The 17,258-nt window shown below is 44.8% G+C and overlaps 1 protein-coding gene across 4 annotated transcripts in view; it reads left to right on the top strand.

The window, feature by feature from the left end:
• Positions 1–16,211, top strand: part of IFT52 (intraflagellar transport 52) — a 32,895-nt gene extending 16,684 nt beyond the window's left edge. For 3 of the 4 annotated variants that reach the window (XM_028483329.2, XM_007123028.4, XM_028483330.2), the window contains 7 exons: positions 854–940; positions 2,241–2,309; positions 6,396–6,550; positions 10,457–10,544; positions 11,870–11,978; positions 14,076–14,221; positions 15,945–16,211. In XM_028483329.2, coding sequence (XP_028339130.1) covers positions 854–940; positions 2,241–2,309; positions 6,396–6,550; positions 10,457–10,544; positions 11,870–11,978; positions 14,076–14,221; positions 15,945–15,992 — 702 coding nt within the window. In that variant the 3' untranslated portion in view covers positions 15,993–16,211. The remainder of the gene's footprint in view (positions 1–853; positions 941–2,240; positions 2,310–6,395; positions 6,551–10,456; positions 10,545–11,869; positions 11,979–14,075; positions 14,222–15,944) is intronic. The other variant, XM_055082126.1, reaches the window with a different exon arrangement.
• The last annotated feature ends 1,047 nt before the right edge of the window (positions 16,212–17,258 follow it).

Genomic DNA, 17,258 nt, shown 5'->3' with positions numbered 1-17,258 from the left:
CATTTTTGTTTACTTGCCTCACGGGCTTTAAGCTCCAATAGCTGTACAATTGATGGTACACTTTTTTTTTAGCCTAATGTTATGACAGAAGCATTTTCCCATATTGTTGAGAAACCTTTCTAATATATAATTTAACAACTGGGGGAGGTTCCGTTATTCTTAACCATATTTCTGTGGGTGAACATTTGGATTTGTTTCTAATCTTTTGTGATTATGACTATAAAGTTGTGCAGAGTTTTTGGTATATTTTATACTGCTTTGTTGCATTTGTTGACAGTTTCAGCAACATTGTGTCAAAGAAGTTACTTCACTAAACCTGACCAACACTGTTTATTAAAGTCACTTTTTCTTATTAATCTGATAGGAAAAAGTACTTTGTTTTGATTTTTTTAAATTACTAATATTAAAGTTTTTATTATTAACCAGTCGTTTCTTTTGTGAATTTTTCATGCTTGTGGCTTAGTTTTCTGTTTGGATCTTAAATACTGTTTTTTGGTATTCATAAATGTCTAAATCTTTATAGATTATCTATGGATTTGTCTGTTTTTTCCTTTAAGATTATGATATTCATTTATAATTTCACTAACAGTGGGAAAATACTGTCGAACGAATTCACACTGCTTTCTATTAAAGTCAAACTGAAGGGTATAGAAGTGTCTAAATTGAGAAGCAGGTTGGAATATAGTTGTTATCATAATTGACATTTCTAGACCATTAAAATGCCCATGTGAATTGGCACTTCTTAGTATATAAGACATTTGCTCACATGGTTGTAATGATAAGTGTTTGGGGACTGAAACGCACGTGGTACATTTTGAGATCTGAATATCTGACACTGCCTTGTCATCAACAGAACCAAGGTGGGAAACTGGCAGTGCTTGGCTCATGTCACATGTTCAGTGACCAATATTTGGATAAAGAAGAAAACAGCAAAATCATGGTAAGCTCTTCTCTGTTGTCTAATGAATAATATGTATGATTTTCCTGTCATTAAAAAAAAAATACTGCTGAGTTCATCTAGTCATTTAAAACCAGCTATTCAGAACCCATTATACACCAGACACTAAGGATACAAAGATGAGTCAGGCATAGTCTCTGCTCTGAAAAGTATATAGGACCCTGAGAGAGAATGTGAGAGACAGAGAAGTAAATCCAGAAGGACGTGGCGATCGTTTCTAAGCACACCACCCCGGGCTGGGAGCCCCCCTGGAGAAGTGGGGAGGAGCATACCCAAGCAGGGCCTCCCGTATAGAGCCTAGGAACTCAAACTTTCTTCGAAAAGCCACGGGGAGCCCTTGTAGAGTGTCCAGCAGCCTTGGGCCTAGTCAGATCTGTGAGTGCAGAAGATGGAAGGGAGAGGGCAATCTGGAGCCAGTTAGGAGGCTGGCAGAGAAGGAACAAGGACCTGAATGAAGGCAGGGAAGGTGTGAGTGGGGGGAGGGGCTGGCCAGCACGAGTGGGATTTAGGAGGGGTTATGATAGGACTGTCCCTGATTGAGGCGGGGAAGGAGGGAAAGGCATGGCAAGTGCAGAGGAAACATGTCCTGTGAAGGGTGACAGGGTGCAGGCCAGAGCTGGATGTTGGCGTGATGCCGGTGACTCACTCAACCAGGGGGAGAAGGTCCCACTGAGCTTTCTCATTAATGAAATAAGTTCCTTCAGCCTTAAGGATTATTGTCTTATTGAGAGATTGATTTAAGATCTCGTTTCTGGGAATTCCTTGGCAATCCGGTGGTGGTTAGGACTCAGCACTTTCACTGCCGAGGGCTTGGTTTCAATCCCCGGTTGGGGAACTAAGATCCCAGAAGCTGTGAGCTGCGGCCAAAAAAAAAAAAGGATCTTGTTTCTGTAGAATCTACGTGAAGTTCCAACGTCTTTATCACGTGCTGGGGGCATCTTGTTATATTGTACTTTTTAAATCCAGACTGTCATCAGCACATTACACAGGGATTGTTTCAGAACAGTGAACAAATTTTAATAAATTCTGGCTGGTGATGAAAGGTTAGAGTGCCCTAAGATAAATGATAAATTTCCAATAATAAAAATGGCACTAGGGTAAGGAAAACTTTGCAGTTTTCATATGATTTCAGCAAGATAAGGGTGGCTACCCTTTTTCAAATCACTGGTGTGTATTCTCTTTCCCTTTATCATTTTTCTTGATTGGTTTAATTCTCTAGTCCTGCCCTCAGCTTTCTCAAATAACCAAATGGGTAATTCTATGTTGATTTTTTTAAATTTAGGATGTTGTTTTCCAGTGGCTTACAACAGGAGACATCCACCTAAACCAGATTGATGCTGAGGACCCAGAGGTAGGAGGTTATGAATCATTAAAAAAAAAAACTTTGAAATGAAAAATGGGTCCAGCTTCTCAGCACCACTTCTAACAGTTCCAAAGGAATATCTATCTCTTACTTTATCTGTTAGACAGATGGCAAGAAGTGATGCTTTTTGGCGAGATGAAGGCCATGTTGTAAAAAAATAAATGAATTATATAATTCGTCATAGAGTTCAATGGGGTGGGAGCCTCTCTCTGTATATGTAATAATTGGAATTTAATTTAATATATGCTCTCTGGCCCAAACTTTCAGAGTCAGTATCTGTAGAGAAATACTTCTTTCAAAAATATGAAGGATATAAAAATAATTTTTTCATGAAGAAACAAAGATCATCAGAATTTAAGTTTTAAACTCTCATTTTGTTGCCTTTAGGAATAACAATCCTAAGGGCATTATGATAATACTTAACAGACAAATCAGAGTGGTGAGACCAGCACTGGACTAGGAACCAGTAACTACATTCTAGGTCCCGCTCCACCATGAGCCCTGGGACCTTAAGCAGGTTATTTCGGACCTTTTTCATCGTATTTTTCTCATTAGTTTTGGGGACACTAATACCTGTGTTCTTTGTCTCACAGGATAATTGTGAGGCTGAAATGAATAGATGTAAATTTACTTGTTAAACTAAAGGCTGTATAAAGGGCTATATATCTATCAAGACTTTTTAAAAAAACTCTTGTATTTATTATCTACCAAGCACTGTATATCACATACTTCCACATAAATCATCCTTTGTAAACCTCACCACAGCCCTGGGAGGTAGATGGTCTTATTCTCATTTCACAGATGAGGAAACTGAAATGCTGCAGGATTGTAATATGCCCAAAGAGCAAGCAATTACAGAGCTGGGACTCAAACCCAGGTCTCCTAATTCAAAGTCTACTCGTTCTTCCTTTAGTTCTGTGTTTCTTAAACTCTGAAATATCAGGAAAATGATTTCTTGGCGATGGGTAGCAGGAGGTGGGCGGAGGCCATCAGAAATGGCTGCCCGCTGGCTGCTTCTGCCCTCAGCTGAGGACTGACTTCGCTGGGAAACCCAGGGGCTGACTAGGGTTAGCAAACGCGAGAGCCCTATGTCTAAAATACTCCTTTACAGGGAAACATTAAGTGTGGAGCTGTTTTGCTTAAATTTCTCCTGAAAAGTGATGTTCGCCCCCAAAACAGAAGAATTGGGGTACAGCCAGGAATTCACTTTTCAGGTCTCACAGGACCCAACTCTGAGTGGACGGCATCTTTGACAGCCGCCAATCCTACTTAGAGTGTCGTGGTTCGAGGGAAGCAGCGCCAAGAGGTGCTGCATCTGCCCCTGTCCTGTGTGGCCACTTTGCTCCTGCTAAGTTTCTGTCATTCCTGTTTTCTAGCTGAGGAAACTGAAGTAAGTAAATTCTTCAAGGTTCCCACTTAGATTAATACTGCTCAAGCCATTCCTAACACCGACTTCAGGCTGATTCCGGAGCCTGAGCCTTTTCTACTGCTCTGTTGTTCACACTCCACCACGTGTGGCACTGGGCTGGTTCCAAAGGGAAGCATCAGGAGAAACCAGAGGAGGGGAGTGTCGTTAAGGCCTTTCTCTAAATAAAACCGTGCAGTTTCATATATCTTCCAGTTGTGAGACCTGGTGAAAAACATTCTTTGTATTGTAGGGCTTTGGAAAGTAAAACACTGGGCCCAGTAACATTGTACAGTAAGAAATTCTGAAAATCTAAACTTCCTGTGATTTCAGATCAAATCTTACTATGTTGGAATGGGTTTCAAACCTGGACAATAGCTCAGTTTCAAATGATATTTAATAAAATAATAGTTTGATAAAGAGCTGAAGGAATTTACATAACAAGTTTTAACCTCAGAATCTGCCAGGAAGTCATGAAAACCAGTGGTCTTGGGAGCACTCTTTTTATTCTTACTTATTTATTTATTTATTTGAACATCTTTATTGGAGTATAATTGCTTTACAATGGCGTGTTAGTTTCTGCTGTATAACAAAGTGAATCAGCTATACATATACACATATCCCCATATCTCCTCCCTCTTGCCTCTCCCTCCCACCCTCCCTATTCCACCCCTCTAGGTGGTCACAAAGCACCAAGCTGATCTCCCTGGGGAGCACTCTTTTTATGTTTCTGTCTGGACATCTAAGGCCTTGCTACTTGTCTGAACTAGGATTTTGTAGCAGGCTTCTGTGCGGAGCTAAGAATCAGCCACGGGACCTTTGGGATTGCTGGGCCCATACTTATCTCTGTGCCGTGACCCGGGTGTATGTTCTGCCATAGTCAGCGCCCTTGTTACTGCTCTCACCTTCATCCCTGTCCTATTAGAGGGTTGAAGCCTCTACAACAGCCGAGTAGTGCTAGGAAGGGCATTTATTTGCTGATGCTTCTCCCTTGTTTCTTGTCTAAAAAAATAGTTTGAGAATTGGGGGAGTTTTCGACGCTTGGGATATAGGGAAAAGTGAGCCTGTTTGTCTTAATGTCTCATTTCCGTCACGCTCAGGCACGTTTCCCCAAGTGCTGGCTCTGGAGAATGTGGAACAGTATGTTGTGGGTGACTTCAGAGACCAGTTTTTTGTTTGTTTGTTTGTTTTTTTGTTTTTGTTTTTGTTTGCAGTACGCGGGCCTCTCACTGTTGTGGCCTCTCCCGTTGCGGAGCCCAGGCTCCGGACGCGCAGGCTCAGTGGCCATGGCTCACGGGCCCAGCCTCTCTGCGGCATGTGGGATCCTCCCGGACCGGGGCACGAACCCATGTCCCCTGCATCGGCAGGCGGGCTCTCAACCACTGCGCCACCAGGGAAGCCCCAGAGACCAGTTTTTAAAACTATCACCAGGTTGGCCTTGTTAGAAGTCAAGGCTAAATGCAGTTCAAAGGGAAATTAGGAATACACAAACTCCTGGTTGCCAGCATGCATTTATTTAAACTTAAATTTATTGCTCGACTAGGTAATGCCTTCACATAGTTTGGAATTCAAAAGCATACACAGTGAACAGTCTTCCTTCTGTCTTTGCCCAGCCACTTGGTTCCCCTCCCCAGTGACAGCAGTCTTAGCAGTTTCTTGTATGTTCTTCCAGAGATATTTTACATAGAGATAAGCAAATATGCATATGTGTATGCTCTCCTTCCCCCTTGTTTTACCCAAATGGTGCTATGTACGCTTTGTATATACACTGTCTAGCACCTTGCTTTTTACAATTACCAGTATGTCTTGGAGGTTTTTCCATACTTATTCATAAAGAGCTTTCTTTTGATTGTTTTTTGTTTTGTTTTTTGAAAACTGAATTTTCCATTATTTGTACTGTGGTATATTTAATCAGTCTCCTATTGATGGTCATTTAGGTTTTCCCGGTCTTTTACTGTTACCAACAGACAGCACATGTCATCATTAAGGGTTCTCAGCAGTGCTGCAGGCATGTCCTCGGCTAGGTGAGAAGGGTTGGGGTCTAGTGTCCAAGGAGGGGTTTTCTGTGCTGGGGTCACAGGTGGTTCGTACACAGGACAGGAGAGAAAGCAGAGTCTATGGCCCAGATGCTAGTGGGTGGAGAGAGGATAGATGTTGAAATGGGAGCTTGTGGACTTTCTTTTATGATTGTGTCTGTTTTCTCACTGATGTAGAAAATAAGGTCATCAGCTAAAATTAAGAGACAGAAAAGAGACAGAAAATCATATTAGATGGTTGAAGTGACAGAAGGAAAGTGTTGCCTACAAGAATGGGAAAAGGGAATGAACTTGAGAATTTAATTGATGGCTGAGCCCTCAAGATCAGTGTGTAATGAAAAGGAGACCAGTCAGCAGGGTTGTGCGCTTCTCCAGCCATATTCAGCTGTGTGTGGACCAGCATGAATCATTGCAGAGCTGGGTTTTGTCAGCGTTGGGGATTACCCAGGTGACCTCTGTCCTTCTTTCCACCGAGAGTGGCTTATTTAAGCTTTAGTTGTCAGTGATCATGAACAGTGAGATGTCTTAGCAAGAGAGTAGAAATATTGCAGATTTAGGCCTGAGGCGCTGGAGACCAGACAGAGTAAATTCTTGCCCCTGCTATGCTGAAAGGAACCCTCTTGTGGCTTTCAGATTTCCGACTACATGATGCTGCCCGACACGGCCACCCTGTCCGAGCGGCTGCGAGTGTGTCTCCAGGAGGGCGATGAGAACCCTCGGGACTTCACCACCCTCTTCGACCTGTCCATTTACCAGCTGGATACCACCTCCCTCCCCAAGGTCATCAAGTCAGTACCTCCGCTCTCTCAGCTGCTCTGCACTCCATTGAGTGTTCGGTTTGAAAACACTAGCCTGGGGCCGGGAGTTAGGGGCACGGCAAGTGCGGTGTGCAGAACGTGTTCTCAGACCTGTGATGAGGTTGGCCGAGACAGCTGGGAGTTTGGGGTGGGGCTTGATACAGAGGAAACTGCCGGCAGTTGTCAGTTCCTGCTGTGTTCCAGGCTCCGTATTGGACATTTAGAGAAACCACCTTGTTCCGGTCTGCCCAGGACATTCCTGGTCTGAGCACAGAGAGTCCCACGTCCCAGAGACCCCCCCTCGGTAAACCAAGGTGGGCAGTCACCCTGTAAGCACGCCACACTGTGCCTTCATTTAATACTTTCAGTGGTCCTCTGAGTTACCTGCCTCACTTCCAGCTGAGGAAACTGAGGTTTAGAGAGGGAAAGGCTTCTCCCACGGTGGGACCAGGGATCTCAAGCCAGGCCTGAGTGTCTTTCAGGCCAGTCCTTGACTCTGTTTCATGCCAGCTTTGTTGGTGGCGTTCTGCATTCCTAACAACAGGGGCAGGGACTAACATTTTTGAGCATCTCTGGCCTGGCACAGGATCTACATCTGGATAAACCAAAGGCTGAAGGCACAGCTACAGACGATTGTCTAACGTCCTGGCCCTGTACTTATGTTCAAGGTCATCAAGCACTCATAGAGCTCTGACTGTGCTGAGTACCGTACCTAAAGTGTATGGTTTTATGGAGGAGACAGACAAAAGCTGTGATGCAAGGTTAATCTAATGCTAAATGTAATGTAAATGTAAAACTGGAGGCCATGGCATAATGAGCAAAGAGAATTCGATTCTGACTGGGGTGAGCAGGGAAGGCTTTAAGAAAGAGGAGGGGCCGTTTTAGCCAGGCATTGAGGATTTCAAAAAACATTTCTGGGTGACTTGTGTCTACTTGGCCCTCTGATGGGTGGTGCACTTTAAGGGGTGAGAGGATTTCAGGAGATGGTTTGGGGTGTTGGGAGAGAACATTCTGCAGGGAGGTTGCTTTCTGAGCAAAGGCAAGGTATGTCCAGGCAAGGAAGTTCATTACTAGTTGTCATTTGAACTGCATTTAGCCTAACAAGTACCATGTTAATTTTTTAATGTACGTTGCTTTATCATGTAAGAATCATAATACAGTTATTATCCCTATTTTACATATGAGGACACTGAGGCACAGAGAAGATAAGTGAGTTGCTTAAGGTCACACGGCTAGTTTTCGGTGGCACCTGAATTTGAATCCAGCCAATCTTAACCCTGAACCTGGGAAGAAATTATCTGGAGATTTATTACTGTAGGAAGTTAGAGAGTCTCTAAAAAAGAGAACAACACTGACACCCCCAGAGCTGCCAGGGCATCTCTGTCACCCCCTCACCACCTGCAGCCTGCAGGTGACAGCCAGATTGTAAATCCTGGCTGCACATTTGGCTCTTCATTTGCTTGGTTTTGAGCTCCGATGTTCTCCTTCTAACTCAGGGCTTTTCTTAGAATAACAAAAGTTCCTCAGGCTGCTCCACTGGCTGCTTCCAGTCCAACTGGCTTCTGCCGTTTTGACTTGCTTCTCTCCTGATGCAGGTGGACCAGGCCATCACGACCATTCTTTAGTGTTGAATGAGAGATTAATTGGAACTGTCTGCTGTTTTAGTGTCGGCAGAGTCAGGTGGTGGATGTTTCAGAGGCTTGGACGGCTCCTTTAATTGTATTTGTCTTTCATACCACAGCAAAGAGCAGGAGTTACTGGTTTACAGTTTCTGTATGGAGCTCTTAGGTATTTTTATTCACATGTAACAACTTTTGAATGCAGTTTCTCTTTTTGAGTAAAAATTGCATTCGTCATTAAATATTTATGTCAGCTGTAGGGTATTGCTCTGAAGTGACTTCATTTTTCCAGCCGGTCTTTATTGATGCCTGTGGGGTGTGAGGTAGAGACAAACAGTGTGGCGTCCCTGCCCTCAGAGTTCATGGTGGGTTGGAGAGTGAGACATGGGCGGTGAAAATGCACCACCAAAGGTCAGGCCAGAGTATTCTGGAATATAGAGCAGCCCCATTTCACAGATTTGTGTATAGCAATGGCATTTATTCTTCCCCTTTTCCCATATTGATCATCTTTCTGAATTAGGTTTTGCTTGCTTTTAAGATTACCTTCTCCACCCATTCCCCACCCCCATCAAGTACATGTTGGCTACTAGTAGGAGGAAGATTTGGGCAGGTGGTGAGCCGAGTGGAGAAAGGGAAGACTTAATGGAATTTATTTTATTACTTACACAGGGCTTCAGCACAGTCAGCTCTACCTAGGGACAGAAGACAGAATATCATGGCTAGAATGACCAAGGCCAGGACTTGGCATCAGGGTTCTTTGTGTGTGGGTACTAGGACCTTTAGCTTAGAACTGCCTCTAATTCTGCCATCTGGGTAGACTGAGTCGTGGGGCTTCTGGTTGGCAGGGATTAGCCAGGTCTGAGTTCTGATCTTGCCTTTGTTGCTTCCTAAGCACATGACCTTGGGGAGCTACTTCGACTCTATACCTCTGTTTCCTCTTCTGTAAGAGATTACACCCACTGTCCAGGGCTGTTTTGAGGATTACATCAAATAAGTGCCTCGCACAGGGTCAGGCACAGCACGTTGGCATGTGGTAGATGCTCAAGGAAAGTTATTTCTCTTCTCTCCGTGGGGATCATCTGCTCATTGCTAGGAAAGACGCTCCCCAAGCATCTGGGACTAGTGGAGGTGGTGACGGCATAAGCTCAGCTAGCCGTCTTTCTGCGGTCATAGACCTGTCTCCTTTCTGAAAGCACCCCTACAGAGAAACGGTCATGAACTTTGTCCACACCCCTTGGCATTTGCTTGCTTAGATGAATTTTGAAAGGCCACAAATGAGCACACAATTTAAGTTGGGTGAGTGAGTATATTTTAATTTGCTTCATTCCCAGAGGACGTCACAGAGCTTGTACAATCTATACCCCGATGCAAAAGGTCAAATTAAGGTTTGGGAGAACGGAGGCAAAGGGGAAGCCGCAATAAAAAAACTACCGTGGGGGAAGGTCAGCCCTTGACTTCATTAACTCCTTCGTGCCGTTCTCACTCCGCCACAGCTGCTCTGGATGCCCTGCTGTTCCGTGAAAATGTCTCGCTCCCCTTTCCCTCTTCTCCTTGCTCTGGCCTCTGCCTGGGACGCCTCTGAGGGAGACTGCCTGACCTGCCCCTCCCCTCACTCAGGGCTGCTCTGGCAAAGCCCCACTCCCTGCCCCTTCCCTGTCTCTGTCCCTCTCTCCTGATTTGCTTTTCTTCCTAATGCTTATTAATCCCTGGCATCTTGGCTTTTGTTTATCGTGTGTCTCCATTCCGCTAGAATGTCAGTCCCACGAGGGCCTGCCTTGGTCTCTTTTTTCCCCTGCTGCTGTACTCCTGGCAGATAAAACTGCCTGGTACACAGTAGGTGTTCAGTAGACGCTTGTGGAGTGAATGAGCACACAGAAGTGCATATCCTGTGGATCTGTTCAGTCGCCAGAAGCAGACTTCAGATTTGACTCCTCCTGTCTCTTGATGGTGAAAACAAATAAGGAAACACAGTGAGTTACAAGATTCACAGTGTCCAGTGGGAAAAAATTAAAAGCCTATTTAGGAGAAGCCCGATAGGAAACTTGAATGAACTTTCCCTTTCAGTTCTCAATACAGTCACGCTGTCTGTTGCAGTAGAGAAGATTCCTGAAAGGATCATTACATTACATGTAACAATACATTTTGTGTGATTTTTATTTTTGTTGCCAAAGTGCTGAGCCTCCTGATCGTTGGAGACGAGCACCGTGAGATCAGTTAGACGCGCTTTGCATCCGTGTCTCATCTTGATTCCTGCTTTTGTATCTTCTTCTTAACACAGGGCTCACGAACAGCTAAACGTGAAACATGAACCTCTCCAGCTCATCCAACCTCAGTTTGAGACGCCGCTGCCAGCCCTTCAGCCAGCGGTGAGTGGGTGTGGTGGGGGCATCCTGCCGCAGAGCCCCGCTGTTTGCCCCTCCCTCACCAGCTGGCCTCGTGTGGGGCTGGCCTCCTCATGGGGTCATGTTTCTCTGGCTCGAAACATGCATAGAGACCAAACCTGTTAGTATTCTACAGGGACTTCCATTTGGTGTAGTTCCCAACTGAGGAATCACGGGTGTGGACCTCTCTGGCTGTTAAACGTTTCCTATCTTGTGCGGTTGAAGGGCATATATGAGAATACCTGGCTGAAAAGGAGGAAGAGCTTTGTGCTAGAAAGCTTTGAGCTCTCCAGGCAACAGGCACTCAGATTCACAGCACAGTTCTTTTTATTTTTTTATTTTATTTTATTATTATTTTTTTTTTTTTGCGGTACGCGGGCCTCTCACCACTGTGGTCATGTTTCTCTGGCTCGAAACATGCATAGAGACCAAACCTGTTAGTATTCTACAGGGACTTCCATTTGGTGTAGTTCCCAACTGAGGAATCACGGGTGTGGACCTCTCTGGCTGTTAAACGTTTCCTATCTTGTGCGGTTGAAGGGCATATATGAGAATACCTGGCTGAAAAGGAGGAAGAGCTTTGTGCTAGAAAGCTTTGAGCTCTCCAGGCAACAGGCACTCAGATTCACAGCACAGTTCTAAGAGCCCAGGGGACAGTCATGTGTCTATAGGTTATTTTTCAACATTCCAGTCCGGTGTGAGCTCCACTTGCCTTCAAAATTGTCTTATCCCACCACATTCTGGAATGTTATGAGCCAGTTGACTTCACCTTGGTAACCTGAAAATCGGCCACAGTGGAGGTGTTTACAAAACAGGAAATGACAAATGCTACAGATCAGGCCTCTTGTTTTGAGTGATAGCTCAACATTTATCAGCATACCACTACATACCTGCTACATACCTGCGAATTCTGGCTATAAGTTCAGCACTTTCTACATTAATCTACATCTGTTTCCCCAATTTCTGCCCCTGAAGAACTCATCATCAGATGAGAAAGGACTCATACAATCAAATGTTCAACACAAATTTGCACAAAACGCAAATAAGCTGGATAAGCCCCAAGCTGTGTGTCCTTGCATGAGTTAACGGGCGCTGGTACATCAGCTTGGAGAGTTTGGCGGCGTGCTTGGAGCTGGTTCTGCTGGGTTGCTTGCACTGGGCTGCCGTCTTGCTTGCTGTGGTCTCATGGGTTAGGGCGGAAGGAGGTGATGGGCGCTGGGCGGTTCGTCGTCTCATTTTCCTTACGTCTCATCACCTGTCAGTTATGGCTTTGGATGCGCTCTTTCATGAAAGACCTTATTGCCTTTTAGGTTTTCCCGCCTAGTTTCAGGGAATTATCACCCCCTCCGCTGGAGCTGTTTGACTTAGATGAGACGTTCTCCTCTGAGAAGGCCCGGCTTGCTCAGATCACCAATAAGTGTGAGTGTGGTCAAATTCTTGTTTGTTTTCTTTTGTGGGTTTTATTAAATTGTGAATTTCTGAGATTTGCCATGAAAGAAAGCTTAGAGTTTGTTTAGGGAGAACAGAATATGAATGGAAGTATAAAAGCACAATTTTTGTTTATTTCATGTGAATGATGTGGCTTGTTTCCCTAGGGGTCAGTTAGCTCAGTGAGCTAGAGCATGGTGCCAAGCAGAGGCCAGGGTGTCAGCTTTAATTCCTGTGTGTCTTTAGTTCTGACCTGTTGGGGGACCCCAGGATGAATTCTGACTCTGGCTGCCTCTTAGCAAATCTAGGCCATTGGTCACAGGAGCCATTGAATAAAAAAATTCAGTCAGGGCCAAGAGAATTACAGAGACTTCAAATTGGAAGGGATTCTAGAGAGAGTCAAGTGTGCCCACCCTGACCCGTGGGTGAGGAAATGAGGCTCCGGGCCGCACAGCTGCAGGGTGAGTGGTGCTCCTGACTCTCGGCCCCGTGCTCCTCCTGACGTGCCCTTCCTCCAGCACAGCAGGTGGGCCTGCACACATGGACTCAGGGGCAGAAAATTGAGGCAGTGACCCCACTCCTGGGAATCTAACCTAGGGAGATAAATGAAGGTACACAGATGGCTACGACATTACGTATTAAAAAATAAAATACAGTTGGGAATAGCCTTAGTGTTCACTCACAGGGAAATGGTAGTAAATTGCACCACATTCAATCAGTGGGACAATATGTAGTCATTATAAAAGAGGGTTACAAAGGCCAGGGGGTGACACTGAGATTCCTAAATGAAGAAAGCAAGATATAAAACCGTACTTAGAGTAGGATCCCAACTATGTGAACATCTAAATGTGCTCGAAGACCAGAAAGGAATGTGCAAAAATGAAAATAGTTCAATGTCAGACACCTTTACTGCATCCCTGTTCCATGCCAGGCATTGTGGTAGGTGCTAGGCAATCAGAAATTAGCAAGACCTAGTAATTAGTCCAGTGGGAATAATAGACCTGTGCAGGATCAGACCCTTTGACCCTGCGTTTCTGTTTCTAGTGGTTTATCCTGCAGAAATCCTAGTAGAAATGCATAACAGAAAAGATATAGAGATATTAATTGTAGCATTCAAAAAATAAACAGTCTAATAGTCCATCAGTAGGAGAATTGGTTAAAAAAAATATGAGACAAAGTGGAATATTATACATCTGTTAAAAGAAAGATGTGGAGCATAAGCTTTGACATGGAATGTCCATGTTACATCGTTAAATGATGACGGCAACTTACAGAACTATTATAGTTTGATCCCGTTTTTTTACACATATGTAGACATGTAGGCATACATGGCAGTAATTACCCTAGGAAGTATTGGTGGGGGTAGAGCTAGAGTGAGAGATCATTTCTATCATAACTTTAAAAATGCAAATCAGAGGGGAAGAAAAGAAATTACAGTGTAGCATAAGTAGGGCAGTAATGGCTGTCCATCCTTGATACAGGGCTGGGGATGGTTACACAGAGAATTATGGATGATTTTTTTCTTTCTTTTATTTCCTTTCCTGTAATATTGCTATAGTAAATGCTATTTAAAATACCCCTGGGACTTCCCTGGCAATACAGTGGTTAAGAATCCACGCTTCCGCTGCTGGGGGCGCGGGTTCGATCCCAGGTCAGGGAACTGAGATCCTGCAAGCTGCATGATGCGGCCAAAAAATATTTTTTTAATAAAATAAATAAAATAAAATACCCATATGTCCTTCACATAATGATCCTTGCGGCAATCAGAGAATGGTAATTTGATTCCCCCCTGGTTGCTCCTGTTCTTTGTAATGTAGGAATGCCAGATCTGGTAATAGCGAGCCAGAACCTGGCTAGCTTTTTTCTAATTAGGAGTGTCACACTTTTGTCCTAATTTACAAAAACAGCACATCAGAGATCTCTACAGTTAGTTTGTCACTGTTTAAGTCCTTTGGTCACATTACCCAAGGGAGAGGTGAGTGATCTTGAGAGATGTAGGAACCTGACAGGGATACCCAAACCGCAGTAAGTCTGTACTTGGGGAAGGGCAGAGTCAAGGGTGAATCTGACTGCCCCAACTGTGCTTAGGTACTGAAGAAGACCTGGAATTCTACATCAGGAAGTGTGGTGACATCCTTGGAGTCACCAATAAACTACCAAAGGACCAGCAAGATGCCAGACATATCCTCGAGCACATCTTCTTCCAAGTGGTGGAATTCAAGAAATTGAACCAGGTACAGAACCCAGAAGGCCCACTCAAGTGGGAGTCCTTCCAGTGGTGATATCATCCATAAACTGGACTTCTCGTGTTCCATGCCATTCATTCATTCATTCTGCAGGCATTTCACTATCTACTAGGTGAACAAAACAGACGATGTTCCCTGCACTTATGGGACGTATATCTAGCTGAAGGAGACAGTAAACAATAAACGTAATATATAAGTAGATCACATAGGATGCTAGGAGATGATAAGTGCTATTAAAAAGTAGAGCAGGGCTTCCCTGGTGGCGCAGTGGTTGAGAGTCCGCCTGCCGATGCAGGGGACACGGGCTCGTGCCCCGGTCCGGGAAGATCCCACATGCCGCGGAGCGGCTGGGCCGGTGAGCCACGGCCGCTGAGCCTGCGCGTCCGGAGCCTGTGCTCCGCAACGGGAGAGGCCACAGCGGTGAGAGGCCCGCGTACCGCAAAAAAAAAAAAAGTAGAGCAGGATCAGAGGGATCAGCGTGCTGAATGTGGTGATATTAAATAGGGCGGTCAGGATAGGCCACACTACAAAGCTGACACGGGAGCAGAGACTTGAAGGTGTTGAGGGAGTTGGCCATGGAGATAGCTGGGGGACAAGTGTCCCAGGCAGAGAGAAGACCTGTGCAGAGTCCCTAAGGCTGGGCTCTGCCTGGCATGTTTGAGGGACAGCAGAAATGCCTGTGTGGCTGGAGATAACTGAACCAAGGATGGAGCAGCAGGACGTGAGGTCAGCACCTTATGTTAGAAATCATCTCGCCCAGGGCTGAGGACCAAGAACTTAAAAGTTATGCCTGGCCTTCATCTTGCCTATCCCTGGACAGGATTTCTAAAATTAAATGTCCAACCAAGGTTGGTAAATGGGCATTCATTTATATACTACTGATGAGAGAATAAGCTGGTTCCACTTTTATGGAGATACTTTTTATAATATCGTTCAGAAGCCCTAAATATATATATGTATACCTGTGACCCAGCAATTCTAATGCTTAGAATTTGTCTTAATAATATAATCCTGGGATTTCCCTGGTGGTCCAGTGGTTAAGACTCCACACTTCCACTGCAAGGGGCACAGATTCATTCCCTGGGCGGGGAACTAAGATCCTGCATGCCATGTGGCATGGCCAAAATATATATATATATTCCTGTGGGGCTGGCTCTGCTGTGTACTCATACTATAATATACGCCTCGCATGTGCCGGCCTGGTGCTAGATGTCAGGGCTGTGGCAGTGAATGCGGTCGTTGCTGTCTGCCTGAGCTACGTGCAGTGAGCGAGACAGGAACATCTGGGCAATTAGAGTGCTCTGAGATCAGTACCAGGAAAGCAACTCAGAGGCAAGGTATTGGTACACTTGCTCAGCACTGAAATGTGGGATGGGGGCCAGGTAGATTCCCAACAGTACTTACCTTGGTGGCAAGGCAGGGTCGGGCCCCTAAGGCTAAGGTAAGAAGTCTGGTGTGGTGTCTGCATCAGTACCTTCAAATGTATTTGCTCCCCACTCATCATGGTGGGTGGTGGGCTGTGGTCAAAGCCCTGTCCTGGTCGTGAAAACTTAATCCTTGGGCTGGACTTAGCCTTAAAGCCCAGAGATTACCTATGTGTTCCAATTAATGATGATTTAGAATCTCTAATCAAAGTCCAAAACAACGAAGAGTTCACATTTCAGGTTTTGAACTGAAATTCTAAAATTCTATGTCTTATTCCCTCATCCAGGAACATGATATTGATACAAGTGAAACGGCATTCCAGAACAATTTCTGAAGAGGACCAAGCCTCTTCAAGCATTTTCTGCCTCCTGATTCTCTCTTTATAAACTCTTTTTGAATTGTCCCTCAATTCTTTATCAAAATTGTCTACACAGTCTTTCTTCTATGAGCTGTGGAAGGTCTGTGCATCTTCTATAGGGCCCAGAGAGGGATAACATTTCTAACTTCTGTAAGATATGTTCCATTTTTTAAATTAAATCTGTTTGAATCTGTACTTTTATAATTTATGCATCAGTCTTTCATTGAAGTCTTTTCTTTCGACTCCAGTTCTAGATTTGAGTCTGTTTTATCAGAAGCATAAATAACTCTCAAGCTTATGAATACTGTACAGCTTTTGGACTAGCTCAAAAGGATAGAGAACAAACTTAACCCACAGTCTGTTTGCCCCACTGTACTTAATGAAAAAGGTAAAATAGTTGATAGGTATCTTCCTTACATAGCTCACTCACTCCTTCATCTCCCAGCTGCACACAGGCACAACCATTTGGAGGCTGCTGCCTTCACCCACACCTTGTCCCTCACCTCTGAGCTCCTGAACCGCTCAGTTCTATCATCGTTTTAGGTTATAATGCAGGGCAAAAATGTGATCATCTGTCCCGAGGACAATGGGAGAGACTGTACCTGCTTGAATGGAGCAGTTGATTTGGAAATGCACAGCATTTGTGCATTGTGCCAATGTACTGGATACACTGGGAACCAGCTTTGGGGAAAGCCTGAAAACCAGATAGAAGATTGCAGAACCACTGCCAGTGTCAGGGATATGGTGCAATGGGAATAGCTTAGCTGGTGGGTTCTGTAAAGATAGAACTTTGGAAGGAAGGCCGTTAGGGGGAGTGTCATATAACTCCAAGAGGAAGTAACGAGAGCGCAGATTTAAGATGCTGTTGTAGGAAAGGTGGCATTCTGAAATAGATTTGGTCTGGGCATTAGAGGTCAGGTTGGCAAGATTTTGAGCCTGATTGCCTGGGACAGTGGTGGAGTTTTTGGAAGATGGGGATTCTGAAGGGTGAGCTGTTTCAGAGCATAAGAACCAGTTGAGACAATGGCAATTCGTTCAAGTGGTAATAACCAGTAAATAGCTAGAAAGACCTGAGGCTTAAGAAAGATGTCCAGGGCTTCCCTGGTGGCTCGGTGGTTAAGAATCTGCCTGCCAATGCAGGGGACACGGGTTCGAGCCCTGGTCTGGGAAGATCCCACATGCCGCGGAGCACCTAAGCCCGTGAGCCACAACTACTGAGCCTGCGCGTCTGGAGCCTGTGCT

The sequence above is a fragment of the Physeter macrocephalus genome, unplaced genomic scaffold, assembly GCF_002837175.3.
Source record: "Physeter macrocephalus isolate SW-GA unplaced genomic scaffold, ASM283717v5 random_20, whole genome shotgun sequence".
NCBI lineage: Eukaryota > Metazoa > Chordata > Mammalia > Artiodactyla > Physeteridae > Physeter > Physeter macrocephalus.
The sequence above is the reverse complement of the archived record's forward strand: the minus strand, read 5'-3'. Positions and strand labels throughout refer to the sequence as shown.